The following is a 17,972-nucleotide window of genomic DNA, read 5'->3' on the forward strand; positions in this document are numbered from 1 at the left end:
GCAATGAATTAACTCCCCATTTTCTAGCTACCATACATATTCTTCACAGATAGGCATGCCAGGGGCTAATTTAGGAAGACATTAATAAAATACCTTTTATTTATTATTATTACTACATTTGGAAGTTTCATTTTATTCTAATATAGGATGATGTGCAAAACTTGTTAAAATAGTTAATTTTGTTCTATATTAACTTGATCTCTTCATTGCTAGCATGGCTGCAACATCAGGACCACAAAACAGTGTGCTTTTGGTGTCTGCCTCAAATCAGTAGGTTGATGAACATATGCTTACACATCCATAAAAGTACACTTTCTGTGGGTGTTATGCTTGATAGCGGAGTATAGCAGAGCCAGTAATCTCAATAACAGTGACTCAGCAATTGAGTGGTACAAACTAAATAAAAGATCTGCTTTTTCATGTCAAGTGCCAGCTAGGATATATTTCTAGAGCAAAAACTAACAGATGGCCTTAGGAAGGTGGCATGCATGGGTGCCTGCTGTCAAAGAAGTACCACAGAGCTTGAAATTCTTGGCTGGGGAAAAAAGCATGTGGAAAAGACAACTTAATGGGTGTGTGGTTTCTTCGATAAAACTCTGTATTATATCTGTCCGTAAAGATCAGCTGTCCAGATAATGTCACCTGCACCAAGGGGATGATTCAAAGCCACTAGAGGTCAATGGCAAGCCATCCATTGACTTTGAATCAGGCCCCAGATCTGCACTGTGGTAAATGACTGCATTTTCCCAGGAGAAAACAACCAATATTTCCATGCTGTTAATTGAGGACCTATGTATATTATCCAGATGGAATCTGCCTTCTATTTTCTAATGAAGTGTGTGTGAAATATGTCTTTAATCTTTTTTCAGTAGACATGTGCAAATCTAGGGATTTGCCTCTAAGAATATGAAACGAATCCTGTACTGAGCTTTCTTTGTGAATGCATGTGTGTGGGGAAATAGAAACATACACACAGACTTTCAGCAATGCAATGAAAATCTGCAGAAACGTTTGAGTAATGGGTTATTAAGTCATTTTAATGGTGATGGATGTGCAGGACACTCTAATCAATTACACTGCCTTGAAAATTACCTAGTTATTTTCCAAAAGAATGAGTAACAGTTGTTTGCTACAGTACAGTTTAATATCTCTTGTTCTGCATTTTTAGAAACCTTGTAAAGAACTGGGGAGATGGGGGAACAATACTAGGCTATAGGTGGTGGTTGTAATATTTGGACTTGTCAACATACATTGCATCACCTTAACTATACTGGTCTACTGTCTGCTGTACAGTGTGTTTGCCTTGCTCTTTGTGTGGGTTTGTCAAGCAGCAGTAAGGCAGAAAATAGAACTTTGAAAAAGAAAGGAAAATGTGATTGTAACCCACAAAAACAGTTGGGGGATTCAAGGCCAGGTGTAGAACCGGAAGCCACTTTTAACTCTATTTTTAAAACTGCCTAGATTAAATATTGAAATTCATTAATTGGCTTTTTTCTTTTTCCAGTAACTTTTTTTCAAATACAACAAATATACCAAAATACAGATTCATCGTGATATACAAAATAAATATAAAAGGTTAGGCTAAAGGGAGGGGAAGCAACATACCTATCGTCAGGGTCTGTTAATCATAGACCTCTTTTAAAGACAGCCTAGATTGCTCTGAATTTTCCAGGCATTCCCTTTCTGTGGAATAACCTTCCTTAATGTAAAGGTGTGTAACCTTCCTTAATGTACACTTTCTTACACCATTAGCTCTTTTGCTTTTGTTTGTTCATCTCTTCTGGCCCCTCCATGTGCAAGTGCCATGGGTGTAGATTCAGGGTCAAGAGGGGTGAGCGATACAAGTTGCCTTTTGGTAAGCAAGTGTGGGCCTGATTTCTCACTGCCTTGACTCTTGTATAGTCATTTACACCTATGCAAAGTGGATTTAAAATGCCACCCTGTCAAGAGACTGGACAAGTGTAAATAATTACACAGTATGGATGGCAATGGAAAATTGTTTCCTGAGAGTCTAAAGAGAGATGGTTGGTATAAAGTATGCATTGAAAGCTTCAGCTTACATTGCTCTCTGTACATGGCCCTAAACATCTACACTATTATTAAAACAGGACCTACTGTGGTCTTCAATTTTTCGACTAAGAGGTGATTAGCAAATAGCTCCCAAATTGTGTTATTTCTTGCACTCTTGAATTTAAGTGCTTGTGGGATTGTAATGAGGGGCACCCCCACTCTCTGTTTCTAGTCACCAAGTCCTGAAATCCCCTAATATACTTCAAACTTTGACACAGTCTGCTTGAATAGCCATCTGATGTTCCCTTGGGGGACACAGGAAACCACTGCTGCTCTGCCAGAGCCCAACAGGCTCCTTGGCTCCAGGACTCACATTTAGATTCCCTATTTCCAGGTTTGCTGGTGCACCTTCCCCCCAGCCCCAGTCATTTTTTTTCTCTTCAGTTCCTCCTTCCTCTCCTTTCCATTTTTTTTTTTTCATTTTCATCCAATTGTGTTGACCTCAGTCAGACCACCATTCATTCCTCAGCTGCTTCTCCTCACCCTGCCCACCCTCTTCAGCCTGTCTTTTTCTCCCTTGCTCTTTCAGACCTACTCCTTCAGCTCCTTTCCCAGTCTGTCTCTTTGTTCAGATACCACTTCTTTCTTGTCAGCCCTCCTTCCTCTCCTGTGTCCCATTCATTTCCTGCTCCACACCTCCATCCTACCTCTTCTTGGCCCTGTACACTGACCCTAACTCCAAACCATGTGCTCCGCCTCATTCAGCTGAGCAATGGCTGAATCATTTAAGAAGAAAGGAGTGAAAATGAATACAACCCTGTGCAGTAGGACAGAAATAAAGGAAAGGGTAAAAACAGAAGGGAAGAAAGAGGAAAAAAGGAGCTAAGAAAAAATAAGTCCTAGGGAATAGGCAAAGACCAGCTTTGTGTAGATCGGTGGGAGGTTTGTTGTCTGACATAATGAGGCTAGGGGTACTCATTCCACTATTATCTCCTGCCCCCCAGTACTGACAGCTGAGCCTGTGGTGTGGAGGGGAGCAGAGGTACAAAAGGAGAAGAGCTCAGTATGGGAAATGGAGGCGGGGGAGACAGTCCTCGGTGAAGGAAGAGGAAAGGGAAGCAGTGCGTGGATGCCCCGGCGTCCGGCTGTGGCTCCCACACCACTGCTACTGTGAGTGTGCCTCCACCTCCAGGGGTAGCCAGCTGGCACTCGTGGGGGACCAGCTCAGCCGGCTGGGGCAGGGGAGAGACAGGGCGGGCTCATCCCTCCTCTCGTAGCAAGTTCAGCCGGGCACGGGCCCTTAGTTGCCCTGCGAGGGGAGCGGGGGAGAGGCTGGCATTTCCCCCGCGAGGAGGCGACCAGCCGCAAAGCCTGGAGCGGGCAGCTCGGGCAGCGGGCGGGAGGTTCGCGGGTGGCAGTGTGGGATTTCCCCTCGAGGGAGGAAAGCCTGGGAGGCCCAGCGCCGAGCACGCTGCAGCCCGGCGGGGGGAGAGGGCGAGGCAGGGGCCCGTGCCCCCCTGCAGGCCGGCCGACCAGCACCCGCAGCAGCGGGGATCCCCGCCACCGGGCAGCCCCTTGCCACGGTTTGCTGGGGGGGTCCCCTGCAGCGCTGCCGGGAGCCGGGGGGCGGCAGGAGAAACGGGCCGGGGCAGGACTGGGACCGGGGAGCAGAGGGCTAGCGGGGCGCTGCCCGGCCCAGGCACCGGGGCGTCGAGGGGCTCCTCCGCCCCGGCCACCCCCGCGTGGGCAGGACTCGGGAGCCGCCCGTGCCCGTGCCCGGCTCGCAGACAGACGCCCTAGCTCCGCCCGGAGCAGAGAGCGCGACTCCTGTCCCGAGCCCGTCCCCCGGGCGCGCAGCCTCCCTGCGCCTGCCTGCAACTTATTTCGCGGGGCCGGCGAGCCGCCTTTCACGCCACGCCGAGAGCGAGCAGGGGGGGGGGGGAGAGGGAGAGGCAAGCGGCCCACGTGACGGCTCTGGGTGGTGGTGGGCGGGGGCGGGGGCTGGGCGCGGGGAAGGGGGCCGGATCCCGGCCGCTGCTGCAGCCGCTGGGGGCCAACACCTCCATCCTTCCCGTCCCCGCTGCTGCAGCCGCCGCCTCCCAGGCCGGAGGGGGGGCACCGTCCCCTTTGCATCCCCCCATTTGCTGGAGTGGGGGGGCAGCGTCTGGAGCAGCGCGCGCGCACACACACCCCGCTGCCCCCCCGGGGAAGATCTGATCCTCATCACCTCTGCCCGAATCGCTTTTATGGGGGGGGGGGGGAGTGTGTGTCAATGCCCCTCCCGCCTCAGATCTGTTCCTGCCTCCCCCCTCCCCCCCCCCCGCGCAATTAATCCGCCGAATTCCGATGATTGATCGTTATTAATAGATCGGCTGGGTGGGCGTGTTCGGGAAGGGGGGGCGGGCGCCCGGTGCCCCGCTCCCGAGTCCATCCCTGGCCGGTGCCTGAGCACAGCGCGCCTGCATGCAGGGCGCTGAGGGTTTTCCCCCTTGGCTCCGGCGGGCGGGGGGCGGCGGCGGGCGGACGGAGGCTGTGCGGGGGGAGAAGGTTGCATCCTACAGACACACTTGTGTGTGTGAGTGTGTGTGTGTGCGCGCAAGTTCTCCTAGTTGGGCAGGCGAGGAAGGAAGAGCGTTTTTGTGCCAGGAAATCTGTGTGTCTTTCACCTTCTTCCAGCGGCTCTGTCTGTCTGTCTCTCTTTTTTTTTTTTTCTTTTTTTCTTTTTCCCTTTCTCTTTCGCAAACCCCGAGTCTGCCAGCCCCCGGATCAAAGCATTCCGCTATTCTGATTTATTGCCTGCTGCCGGAGGAGGGGTTTTTGTGTGTGGTTTTTTTTTACAAAGGCGACCTGTGATCAGCCATTCCTTTCCTGGGCTGGCTTAGAGGAATCTCCTACATTTGGTGTTGGCTGCTGGTGGAACCGGACTTGGATTCTTTTATTCCCCCCCCCCCCCCCGGTCTCCTTCTCTCCTCCTCCTCCCTCGCTCTCCTTCGCTCCCTCCCCCTTTATCCCATTGGGGGAAGCCGGATTTGTGGCTGGGTTGGCTGGGGTGTGGGGGGGGGGGGGGAGGTTTGAGGGGGGGGGGGGAAGAGAGGGAGCGAGCGAAGCGAGAGAGCAAGAGCCATGGATGGCCCGACACGATGCAACGGGCTTCGGAGAAAGCGGCGATCCCGCTCGCAGAGAGACCGGGAGCGGCGAGCCGGAGGCGGATTAGGAGGGGCGGCCGCCGCTGGGGCCGGCAGGAGCCGGGCGGCTCCGCTCCTCTCCTCGTCGGGCTCGGAGAAAGAAGACAATGGGAACCCAGCCTCGTCCCGACCCAGACCCCCCAGGAGGAAGCGGCGGGAGCCCTCCTCGGCAGAAGAGGACATCATCGATGGCTTCGCGATGTGCAGCTTTGTCACTTTTGAGGCTCTGGAGGTAACCGCCCCCCCGCCCCCCCCGCTGTGTGTGTCTCATTGTCGGGGGGGGGGGGGGGGCAGGGAGAGCTGTCTGCTGCCCCTTCCCTCCGGCTCGCCCGCTCCTTGCTGCCTGCCTTTCTCTCTCTGGACGGATAACAACGCAGCGCCCCCTCCCCCCCCCCCCAATTGCTGTGGCTGCTTGTCTGTTGTGTTTGGGCTGCAGCTGATGGGGGCGATTCCCCCCCCCTCTCCTGCACTGGGGAGCGGTGGGGCTGCTTATTTTGCGGGGGGGGGGCAGTGGTATTCTTTGACAAGGAGAAAGGAAGGGGCGCAGGAATAGCCTCCTTTATTCTGCATGGGTATCTCATCCCTTAAAGGGTTAAATGTAAGGAGGGGAGGGAGAAGGGGGGGAATCCCTTGCTGACAGCTAAAGGGCTTGTTACCCTTTTTCTCCGAAGTGTGTGTGTGTGTGTGTGTGTGTGTGTGTGAGAGAGAGAGAGAGAGAAGAGCTCGGTCTTTCTTCCTTCCTTGAACACCTGCAGCGTTGCTTTCCAAATGCACATTTCCCAGCCAGACAAGCTGGGGGGAAGGAGGGGGTGTGGAGAGAGAGGCAAGGAGGAGATTAAAAGGGTCTCTCCCAATCGCGATATATCCCCTGTGTCGGGACAGATTTGGGGGGAAAGGATATAAAAATGGGAGGGGCGTTTTTCCTCCTTGGGTTGGAGAGAAATATTGAACCCACAATCCATATACGTGGGGGTAGCGAGATTGGAGAAGAGAGTTGCTTTTGGGGTGTGTGTGTGTGTGTCTGTGTGGTGTGTGTGTGTGTGTGTGTGTAACCAGGGCATGTTGGTTGCAGCCCTTCTCCTCTTGCTCCCGCCCCACCTTCCAGGAGAGCAGTGGTGGAGGATCCAAATCAAACTTTTCTTGGCTATTCTGCATCATGATGATGATGATGATTTTGGGAGGCCCTGGCACTGGGCTGTGTGCTACAGGCGTGGGGAGCAGCTGGTTGTGGCAGTAGTGGTTGAACGTTCCAGTCCTGCTTCATTGTCAAGGTTATACCGTTGTGGGGGGATGTTCCTTGCTATTTTGTGGGAAGGCCTGATGAGGAGGACCCCTTAACAAGTACAAACAGCTGAATGTCTGTCTGATTTCCCAGGTCTGGGTGTTTGAAGCATGCAGAGTGTGTGGTCTAATTTATTTGTTTTGCTTGTGTGTGCACTGCCCCTTTAACTTTGGGGCGGGGGGAACGCTCCCTCCTCTCTCCTTGAAATATGTGATGAAACCGCTTCTGTTCTGATCTGAGATGCTTCTGTGAATGCACCGGCCCTGTCCCTGCTGCTGTCTCAGGACACATCAAAGAGCCTGTTACAAGTGGTTCTACTTTATTGTCAGTACTCTTCCTAGCGCCTCCCACCCTTCTCTTTTTAATATGTGCTATCACATGTGGGGGACTGGCAGTCAAATTGGAGAGTAGCTTATTTGTTGGCGCCAGCTGTTCTTGTCTTAAAATTTAAAGGCAAAACGATAGGAAATTGAATGCACAGTTTGAACCCACTGGATTTTTGTTACTTGCTCGCTGTGTGCAGTTTGTCTCCTTTTGAGCCCTGGGTGATGCTAGTTCAGTGTCATTCCAGAATCCAGTCTGCTCTTTCTTGCCTATTCAGGCTCTTAGAAAGCACAACCTGTGCCTCCCCCCCCGCCATATTAACCGCCCAGCCTGATCAGGAGGCTGCTCGGTGTTTACTTCTTTAAACACTTGAAAATAGTCTGGTAAGGGCTATAAAACTGGTAATAGTTTACTAGGGATCACAACTCATGCATTTTTGTGTATTTCTCAGGTAGGAGACAAATTCTCCTCTCAGTTACACTACAATAAGTAATGCAGAATTACAACGCTATGTAATCAAGGGGATATAGTTGTTTTAGGAAAGCTTTGGGCGTTTATTTTAAGGGTCTGTGTTTATAAACTGTGCATTGTAGAATTTTACGAAGTTTGTGTTGAGAGTCAGATTTATTTGGGTTTACATTTAATGGAATTGCAACTGTAACAATTATGAACTGTCAAAATAAATGGGAAGATGCAATTGATCACTTAACAACAACAAAGTGTGTATTCAAACTATTTAAATATTTATCCAGTAATAATAGCATTCTGTTTCTTTACACTAGGATCCAAATTCTGTTCTCAGTTATGTCTGTGTAAATCCAGAGTAACTTCACTGGCTGAAGTAACTTCTTATAGTGTAGCTGAGAGGAGAATGTGTCTCCTACCTGAGAAATACACAAAATGCATGAGTTGTGATCCCTAGTAAACTATTAACAGTTTTATAGCCCTTACTTACCTTGGTGAGTACTTACATGTGTAACCCCATTGAAGCCAATGGGAATACTTGTGTGGCTAAGAATTCACCAACAGGAGTGAGATTTACACAAGTTGGTCTACTAAACCTAAATTCTGTTCTCCCTCAAACAAAAATCACATTCATGTCAGTGGGAGTTCTGCTTGAATAAGGACTCCAGAATTTGGCCCAAATGCTTCCTTTTTGGTGAGCATGTTTTATAGTCAATATAATGGTCAAGAATTTCTACCAGCCTGCTCTTGTTTGAACTTAATGGGGAGCTTTTATAAAATAACTTAATAGTATTTGGCTTGCCTTATTTTTTTTTTTAAATTTGAAATTAAAATTTCCTTTTTTTGTGCAAAGCCAAGAATGGGGACTAGTGGCTTCCTGCTGTAATTCTGCATCACGTGAATGGAGTTGAAAAACATTAGCCAGCTCTGCCAGTTAATACCTTATTCAGATAAAGCAATAGCCAGCACACTGAGACTTGAGAATTCAATATTCATGTGATAAGTGGCACATTTTGACCTGCATTGACAAACACTGATAGAAACTCATTCTTGTCTTTTTTTTTTTAAAAATAAGACGAAGCATGTTTCTTGAGGAAGATGTGTCGAAGGATCAGAGTAAGATGAAAGGGTCAAGCATGCTGGCCTAATATGGATTAATGTGTATGTTGCTTATGGCTGCCTGAAGTTTGGCTGAGATTTTAAAGTATTTGCAAGGAGACTTGAGACTCAGTCTATTGAATGAGATGATCTCGGAGGTGATAAGCAAGTTTGTGTTGGTGTTGAAATACTTGAGTGGACGCAGGCAGCTGGGGTGCCACCAGAAACTTCCCTGGTATTTAATTTGCGTGGTGAGGGCTTGATCCACAGCAGAGTGAATCAGTGAGAGTCTTTTCCTTTGGTTTCAGTGGGCTTTAGTGCTTGATAACTGAAAAGATTGCCCCAAACTCTCCTTCTGTGGTTGAACTTCAGATGTGAGCTCAAAATCCAAACTGCTGCAATAGTGTGGAAGGAGACAAAGGGCCATTTCATCAGCAGGTGTAAATCAGCCTAGCACTGTTCAAATCAATGGCACTACACTGATTTATGCCAGTTGAGGATCCCACCTCAAAATCCAGGAAAGGAGAAAATCTTGTTCTTAAAGAAAATGGGAGTGTCCAGACAAGGACAATGACGTGAGCTGCTATTCTCTGTCTACGAGAACATCTTTTCAGTGATCTATATCTGCCGTGGGTGGATGCATGGTGCTGCCCCTAATATAATGTGAATATTTTAGTGATTGTGCATAAAATCACAGAGCCTGATTAAGCAGCGTATAAATCATGGAAGCCAGTGGCCCCATCCTTTACTAAACATATTGTCTCAGCACTGCTGGAAAAAAAGGCTCCCTCATTGTGCAGCAGACTGATGGCTAGGATGTGGGAGGGATGTTGTAAATGGATGATGTATACATACAGGCACTGTGTCAAGTGGGATTATAAAGACGAAAGAGAGGGTTCCATGTCTTGCTGTTGTATCCAAAGAAGAGATGTTTGTTTGTGGTATAATGCCAGTTGTGGTATAATGCACCGTGATAAACGTTCCTGTGGAACCAAAGCTGACTACCACTATCCCCTTTGGCATTTATACCTTTTTCCCCCTTATATGGGATGTAAATAGGCACCCATTATCTCTTGATAATTCTTCTCTCTACAACATCATGTCTTGGTCTTTTTACTGTTTTGCTTGAAGTAGAAGGTGGAAGAAGAAAGAGATGAAGGGAGAGTGGGGCCTCACTGTTGTACCATGTTTCAGGCTTCAAACTAACAACCAAGCAACCCAAGGGTATTGCAGCAAATGTTGCTTGTAAGTGCTGCTTGAGTGCAAATTTGCCGAGAGCAGTTCTAGTCTTGGTTCTCTGATTAGCAGAGGTTGCTTTTGGGTTTGGATCTGCCTATTGAAAGCTAGAGGATCTATTTCACACATTTGTGGGAGACCTTGCAACCTTCAGGCCTGGTCCTTAAATGAAGCATCTGGGATGTATTCCTAGAATTTGCTATGAGGCACTGGTCTCTCGCTGTGACACTGCACCACGTGCACTACACGTTCCTTGGCCCCATTGTCCATATATCAGCTCTCCTTGGTCTTTCCGCATTTTCTTTGGTGTGGAAGGAGGAAAAAGAAGGGCAGTCAGTGGTAGTCAGCATTCTGACCGCTTTACTCAGCTTGGCCAGCGGAAGTGGTACTGTGGTGGTTTTCTGATGGCCAGAGTCATGCGTGTACTGGTTAACGGCAGAATGTTTAAACTCTGTTTCAGTTAAGGGACAAGAGGGACTCTTCCAAGAACATCTTGAAATGACACTGTCTAATGACTTCCATTTATAACACTTCCTCTTTTAGTTTCTCTGTAATTAGCTTTGGCACTTTTGAGACGGAGGTTTATAGACTAGTGTTCTGATGACATAAGACTTCACTAAGAGTCTCCCAACCCACTCAAAGGTGTGTGTGTGTGGGGGGGGGGACTGAAATGACACAGTAGTGGAGATGGCTTATTATGATGAGAGATGAAATCTGACCTGGGTGCTGAGATAATTTTGACCCAGAAAAGTACTTCATTTTTCCTGAGTCTGCTCAGCAAATCCCATCCATATAGAGTAGCACTGGTTTAGTTTTCTGAACACCGAGCAATGGAGCTACTTTTCCATGTGGGCAATTGTTTAGCTCCGGCTCAGACTGTTTATCTGAAACAGGACGCAAAGATAAAGCAAACAGTAGATTTATAAACAATAAATGTGCATGATGTGAATGGCAGTTGGGGGAAATCTACATTTAATGGTGATTCTTGTTTCTTACAGCTTAAGCACAGTTCTTAATGTATGTCTGCTGACAACCTGTTTGATGTGCAGACCATTTTGAGACTCTGCTAAATTATTGTCAGGTAAAGCCCAACATAATTATTTACCAATAGCAAATACTTACAAGTGTGTGTAAAAGGAGCTGTTTACTGAGTTTCACGTTGCTTATGAGATCATTCTATCCACCTAGTGTAATGTTAAGCAGTTGTTCCCCTGATGTGGATGCATGATGAAGGCAGATGTTCGTTACAGCAGTTCTATGTACCGGGGAGAGAGAGAATGATGTAAGACTACTCAGGGCAAAGTTTAACTGCTGGTATGGGTTTCAAAAGATTGGTAGCAACAAAACGTGAAAGTAACACACACTGTTAGGAAGATACCAAGTGCGAAGTTCTTTTTCTGTGTATTTGTCATACCCAGTCAATTACAGTTCTGTGCATGCATCTGAGAGTAGGATTTTGCTTCAATACTTATTGTGTGGCACACATCATCATGCATGACCTATTGGAAAATTAAAATAAGCTTGTTTGTTGTAGGAAGATAGAAGCTATAAATGTGTGAAAAGAGGCTCCTGTGTCTCTGGGCTGGGTATCAGAATGCTTGGCTTGTAATGTCTGTCTTTCTTACCAGTCTCTTAGCTTGCATGATTAGTATGCCTGCATGTTCTTTGAGATTTTGTCAACACACACGCTTCGATCTGCGTTTTTTATCCCTTCGTATTCCAGAAGAAATTTCATCTTCACACTGTTGCCCTGCTACACCAGCATCATATCGTCAAGTGTTTATTCAGTGCTCTCAGCAAATCTTGGTGGCCCTATAGTGTTTGTTGACTACTTAGATTCTTAGGGGTTTGTCCTGCCCTCTGTTTGCATTCATGAGTTCTAAGATTTAGACCAACAGGGAACAGACAATAGTAACTCTAGGGGTAAAACCTGCTAGTGGGGAGCGATGTTAAGCTGGGTACAGTTGGTACTGGATGCAGAGGGTCAGTGCTGGAGGCATTTATTTTCACTTAAAATGTAGAGGTAACAGTAAATTTATCCAGGATCAGTTTTGTGGATGACCGTGGAAGAGGGGATCATGGGAGGCATATGCTAAACTGCTAAACTTGGAGACATTTTAAAACAGGTGGGATAAGCCCCCAAGAAGAGGCTCCAATGGCAACATTTTCAAACCTGTCTAAATTTAAGCATTTAAGTAAGTAGCCTGATATTTTTCAGGGAAGGAAACATTTAGACTGTACAGGGATGAGATATGTAGATTACTAGGAGATTCAAGTGGTCTTTTCTGGCTCTGCTTTCTGTGATTAAGGGAGTTATATGACCACATCAGTAGTACAAAAGACCCCTTATCCTTCTCTATCATATAATCTTTTTCTTATACCTGAGAAAGAAAGCACTTAATGAGAGAGAATCTGGGGTCTCTGCTAGGATGTGGGAGTCTGAAGAAATAAGGATAAAGGATCAGCAACTTTGGAAGGAAAATGCATCACTAGGGAAAGGCAAAGAAATCAGAAGAAAGACATCAAGAGCCTGAGTAATTGAAAGATTGAGTTACAACGCTGAGATCGATAGAGAAATATCAGGGACTGGACAGGAACACTGAGAAGTAGAGATGTTGTTACAGGTAAGATCTATTGCTTTAGATGTAAATCTTCCTCTTGGAAGAGCGATATTGTCAGTATCAGAGGCAATATTCAGCAAAATTTGTCCTTGTTTAAAAAGCCCCTGCTACCTTGTTGTTTTTCAGTTGGGAGGTGTCTGCCCAGAATATTCTACCATATGTTGTATTTTTTAAAAATTTTTTTAAAGAACTGTTTCTATCAGTTTCATTTTGAGACCTCACCACGTTACTCTGTGGGTCTGACCTGCAGCCTTCTAATTATCTACGGCTAAATTAGAAGTTTTTAATCTTTTTAATTCTGTGCAACAATCAGTTGAGTCAGATAGACTTTAAAAATAGCCGGAGCCCAAGTTTAGTGAAGTCTGAAACACAATTAGTAAAAGGGTAATGGAGTTAGGAAGTTGTGGGCTGAAATGTTTAACCCGCAGTCTTCCTTATTTGAACTTGGATTGCCTCAAAAAGAATGTCGAACACCAGTTCTGTGAAGGGAAATTGCTTGCAGCGCTCCCTCTGTGCTTTTATAGATCATCCTTATGACTGATCAGTTCAGTATCTCTGCTCTAGTTGGAGTTTGACTCCATAGACACTACAAATTACCAGCTGTATGCATTTTTTTTATTTTTTTTAGTCTATTTGTTGTTGTTTTGACTTGGCAATGAGCCACAGTGAAGACTACTTCAGAAATTGCAAAACTCCTCTGCTGTAAAATGGAAAATCCAGTTTTGTAAGTAATGGGAAATGGCTAATGCAGGTAGGGATTTGTTTTCCTGTAACAGCAGAATCTGTGGTGACAATGTGTCAAATCCCAAGCTGGGTTCTGCTGCAGTTTGCCTTTAAGATAATGAGTTAACTAGTGTCTTTAGATTCTTCCTGGTAAGGTAGTTTTGGTAGCACTAGTATCGATGCATTTACATATTGAGGAGGAGGAGAGACGTTTTTAAGTGAAAGGGGTAAATCCTGAGGATGGGGAACATTGTAAGGAAGTCTTTTATTTCACTTTTTGCGGGCGGCAGGGAGGAGGTAGTGAAGGAGACGAAAATAACAGCCTGAGAGCTAGAATAGGATTCCCTGGCACTGCAAATATTGCTGTGTGTTCTTGCTTATCAAGTTTAATTGGATCACATTACGTGACATGCTATCTGTGAATTTACACTGTCACTGTATTTACCTAAATCTTATTAGTATCAAAAATATGTGAAATGAAGCCATGGTTTACGTGCATAGACTTATTAATTTCTGCATGCACTGGCGTTCTTGGTTGTGTGACTCCTTTATATAGTTGCTTGCTCTTTGATGCAAAAAGTACTGATATTTTAAATGTCATCATGGTCATTCCACAACAGTTCCTGTGTGACAACTTCCACTCTGAGGAACTTTCTTCTTAAGAATCAACATTTTTAAACTTAATGACGTACTCTTTCTATTAAATTGTATCTGGAGCAGGTAGATTATTATTATTATTTTTTTTAATAAAGCCAGTGCCCTTCCCCTCTGAAATCAATCTTTCCATACGTGTTACAAGCTCAGTCAGCAATCAACCATCCTAATCCGATGTAAGGAGGATGCACATTCTGTAAGGGGTGTCATTTGAACTAAGCTGTCTGGGATAGGTTTTGTGGATGCCGCAGGATGACCGTACAGAGTCAGATCAGAAAGATGAATTGTGGCATTCAGTAGTAGATTCCAATTCCACCGCAGTTCTTTGTCTGGCAGAGTTCATAGCACTGCACTGGGTTAAAGTGACAGCATGTCCCCATGCTTAGGAGGATCATAGGCAATTAGAGGAAGACATCTAAAATGCAGGGCTCATCCTGCCTGTTTTGCTGGTGTATCGTTAAATGGCTTTAATTCAATGATCTCTCAGAACTTTCGCTAATGCTGCAACTCCCAATGCTATAGCTAAATGTTAACCCCATTTTACAGATGTGTAAACTGAGGCACAAGCATTTGCAAAAGTGCATGTGAGGGCATCTTCTTGCATGCATCTGACTTGGGCTTGTGTAGTGTGTGATGTACGTGTGCAGGGAACACACACACATTCCTAACGTACGCATGTGTGGCCTTGACTTGTGTACACGTCACTGTATATGGGCAAATCAGGCAGGTCCAAAAGTGCATGCACATGTTTGAAAATGCAGGGCTGAGTGACATGTTCAAGGTCCCAATCAGAGTCAATTGTTAGTCTGGTATACTGGCTTTTGTTCCCTGGCTTCAGTCGAAAGACAAACCTAGTATCCATTAAAACCTGTTAAAATGTGAATATAGGTTGCCATTAGATGAAAATAAAGAGCAGAAACAGAAAGGAGTTTATAATATGTGAAGTTACTTCATAGTTGAGGCTGGTTGTTTCCCATTGTAAAAAGAGGGAAAAGTGATTGCTTTGTCATGGCAAAAACATTCAAGTTTTCATTTTAATTTAAAAAATCATAGCGCACAATGTTTTAATGAATACTAAGCATTTGGCTACTGGAATTGTGAAACAGAATATTTGACTCAGTGTTCTTATAACTGTTTAATGGACTTTCAGCAACCATTTACAAATCTTTAGAACACTATTACAATAGTCACACACGGAGGCAAAGCTGTGAAAATTCAAGAAGGCTTGCTGTTTGGGGTTATAGAGACCATAGTGTCTTAGAAGTATGGTATGCAGTTGTGATAACACGTTAGCACAAATAGCCCCTTATCGTTCAGTAAGATCTGTGAGCAACCACCTCTGTATTTCCACACACAGTTGCGTGGGAAGTCAGAAGGCACCATACAAATATTAACTAATCCTCACAACATGCCTTTGAGATAGGTAATGATGTTTTTAGTTTTTCCCCATCCACAGGGAAATAATGAGAGAGAAAAGTGACTACGGATTTACCCAACACCATACATTAATTCAGTGGCAGACCAGTCATCAGAAGTCGTTCCTGCAGTTGATGAGATGCATGCGGTGTATCTTCCTTGTGTTGGCCCATTGCTATGTTTTCACAGTAGATGTTTTGCCACTGCGCATTTTACCTGTTGCTAAAGTTTAGATAAGTAGAAATATCAATGCCTTAAGTCAATGATTCTCCCCCTCCCCCCACCTATAAAGCCCTAAATGACCTGAGATCTTCCTATCTGAGAAACCACTCCCTGTGACCTTCTTCTGCAGTTAAAATCCCTGGGGGCACTCTGTGACCAGCAACCCCCCCCCCTCCTTTAACGTAAAAAGGGGGTCGTGTCTTCTGTGAGAGCTCTTTCCCTTTCCAACATGCGCACTTCACCTCACCCTGAATTAGGCCAAATCTATTCACCTTCCAGGCATGCTGCAAATGCCTGTCTGTTTGAATAGGCTTTGGTGGAGGATGGAGGCAGTGGAAAGTGGGATTAGTGTCCAGTGGGACTGGGTAGTGAGAAGGGAGAGGGTTTGAGAAGAGACGTGCTGCTGCTCGGAACAATTCACGTTGTATCCCTTTTAGTGTTGTGCTTTTCAGTGTACCCTTCAGGGCACTTAGGCCTTAGGATTGGCACCCTTGGACTGTGTCAAATTCTTTTCTCTTTTTTTTTTTTTTTTTAAAGATCACAATAAATATTAAAACTCTAATTCTGAAGCTGAGAATGCAGGTATCCTGTTTTAAGGGGACACACATTTCTTGTCTGTTTTTATACGTTTTTGGATAATACTAAATGATTAGAAGTCCCGGTAATTTGCTGGCTGGCCACTGTGCTTCTATGCAGGGACTCTTCCAATATTAGTCATTTTAACTATGTGGAAAAATAATAAAAATGCAATTTTTGTGGTTCAACAGCTGAGTCTGCTGGACTTTAAAAAAATAAATTTTAATGAGTTTTGGGATCAGAAAGATGCATCTGGTGGACGGATTTGCCAAAACTTTCAACCTCAGGATGTGTGTTGAAAAACCCAGTGAATTATGTAGTTACAAAAGTGGATCTTTACATGTTTATAAGACCTCAGCGCAATTGACATATTTTTCTAACTACAAACAGACCTTCTGCCCCAAAAATGTAATCCAGGAGGACACAAATGTTGAGATGTCTCTGTAAACTGATAGAATTCATGGCAGTATGCTGCTGCTACTGGTCAGACTTTTGAAGAGCCAATAAATCTATTTCAATTTTGTTTCTGGATGGAAAATATAGAGGGGGGGGGGGGGGAGAAGGGATCATTGAAACTTTGAATGTGCATGTTGTGTGGGCTAATGTGTTTTGGCTGTTTGCTGCTGAACCAGAAAACTTGTAACAACTGTTTGTATTTATAGCCATTGGCATAATGAAGAGGTTTCATGAGATTGTAATAATGTATCAAGATGGATGTAATTAAAACAAAAGCAAATTGACATCCCTAGATTAAAGGCAAACCATAAACTAATACACCTGTACACTATCATTTTATGTATTAGTTGTCTGGGGAAGCCTGACAGATATGCAAATAAAAAAACATTGACAAGTTTCCTGGGATGTGGTGTTGTGGAAAATGCAATTATTTTACCATGCCTAGCATGGTCTGGGTTTGCCACACAAGAATTTAATAATTGTTTGACCCCGACACTTAATGACCAGAACTTAATAAATAATAAACAGAGGTTGTGGGCAGGAGAAGAAAATATGGTCTTGCTGTGCAGATGACTGACAAATGGGAGAAGTACTCCTCTGAGTGGGGCTTGATGGTGTTAAGATTGTAAGACCCACCATTTCTGATCTTTCCCACCAGTGAAACTATGGGGTATTTGTGGATCTGTGTGTGAACTTTCAATGGGATTTGTGCTCTCAGCTTTTGGAAATTTCTCCAAAGATACCTGACTGGTTTTTCTATGCTATTGCTACTCAAAGCTTTCAATAGAGTCTATGTGAGTTCTAAAAATAGATAAATATTTGTTTTGGGCATATTGGGTTGTCATATTCTGATCTGATACGAAGTGGACTTACACATTCGTTCACCTGCTCTGAATTTGGCTCACCGTCTGTTTCAAAGGGCTTCCCCTCAAGCTTTGTTTCTGAAAAATGCTCTTGCTCTCAACAGGGTTTGTCCTAACTCTTTAGGTTCTGAAGATGCTGTCCCTGTGAATAGTCGGACTGGAGTGGGAAGAGAATTGCTTGTGTCTAGTTAATTACGACCAACCACTCTAATTGGAATATTTGAAAGATCCTGTCTTTGGAAGTTTGTTGCAAGGTTCCATGTCTCTGCCTTAATGAGTGACTGACTGACCAAAGGAATGTCTTCCTTTATAATACTTTGCACTACTTACAGTCCCTTCCTTTTAAGAGGATCTCAAATACCTGGGAAAGATTGATTAAACTAGCGAAGTTTATAGGTAGGGTAGCGTTGCATCAGTTTTATGGAGGGCTAAGCTGAGGCACTCGGGAGCGAAGGAACTGACTTCAGTAGGCTTTTGAGTCAGGTCCAAAATTACCTGCCCCAAGTTGACAGTGATTCAGTGTCAGAGCCTGGAATAGAATATAGGAATCATGATTCCCAGTGCACTTCAGTCACTAGACCTTTCCTTGGATTTTTATATATATATATATATAAAAATAAAAATCAACCATGCCATGGGAGCTGTAGTTTTAGAGAAGGATGTTTGCATAATGTGAAATTTGTGTCTGGCTACCTGCATAAAAGCACAAAGAGTGTGTGTGTGTGTGTGTGTGTGTGTGTGTGTGTGTGTGTGTGTGTGTGTGTGTGTAAATAAAAGACTTTTTTAATATATCTGAACATTGAAGAAGATAGATCATGCCCGGTGCGTGGCTTCAAAGTGA

At 45.0% G+C, this 17,972-nt stretch overlaps 1 protein-coding gene across 8 annotated transcripts in view; it reads left to right on the forward strand.

The window, feature by feature from the left end:
• AUTS2 (activator of transcription and developmental regulator AUTS2) overlaps positions 1-17,972 on the forward strand; it is an 881,418-nt gene that overhangs the window by 9,896 nt on the left and 853,550 nt on the right. For 7 of the 8 annotated variants that reach the window (XM_067537910.1, XM_067537915.1, XM_067537913.1 and 4 more), the window contains exon 1: positions 5,112-5,427. The exons of the other annotated variant lie outside the window; for it this stretch is intronic. In XM_067537910.1, the coding sequence (XP_067394011.1) occupies positions 5,134-5,427 (294 nt within the window). In that variant the 5' untranslated portion in view covers positions 5,112-5,133. Of the gene's footprint in view, positions 1-5,111; positions 5,428-17,972 lie in introns of those variants that run through there. 8 annotated transcript variants of the gene reach the window in all.

Source organism: Emydura macquarii, unplaced genomic scaffold, assembly GCF_026122565.2.
Source record: "Emydura macquarii macquarii isolate MOO-44397 ecotype Brisbane River unplaced genomic scaffold, CSIRO-AGI_Emac_v2 contig_450, whole genome shotgun sequence".
In the NCBI taxonomy this organism is placed as follows: Eukaryota; Metazoa; Chordata; order Testudines; family Chelidae; genus Emydura; species Emydura macquarii.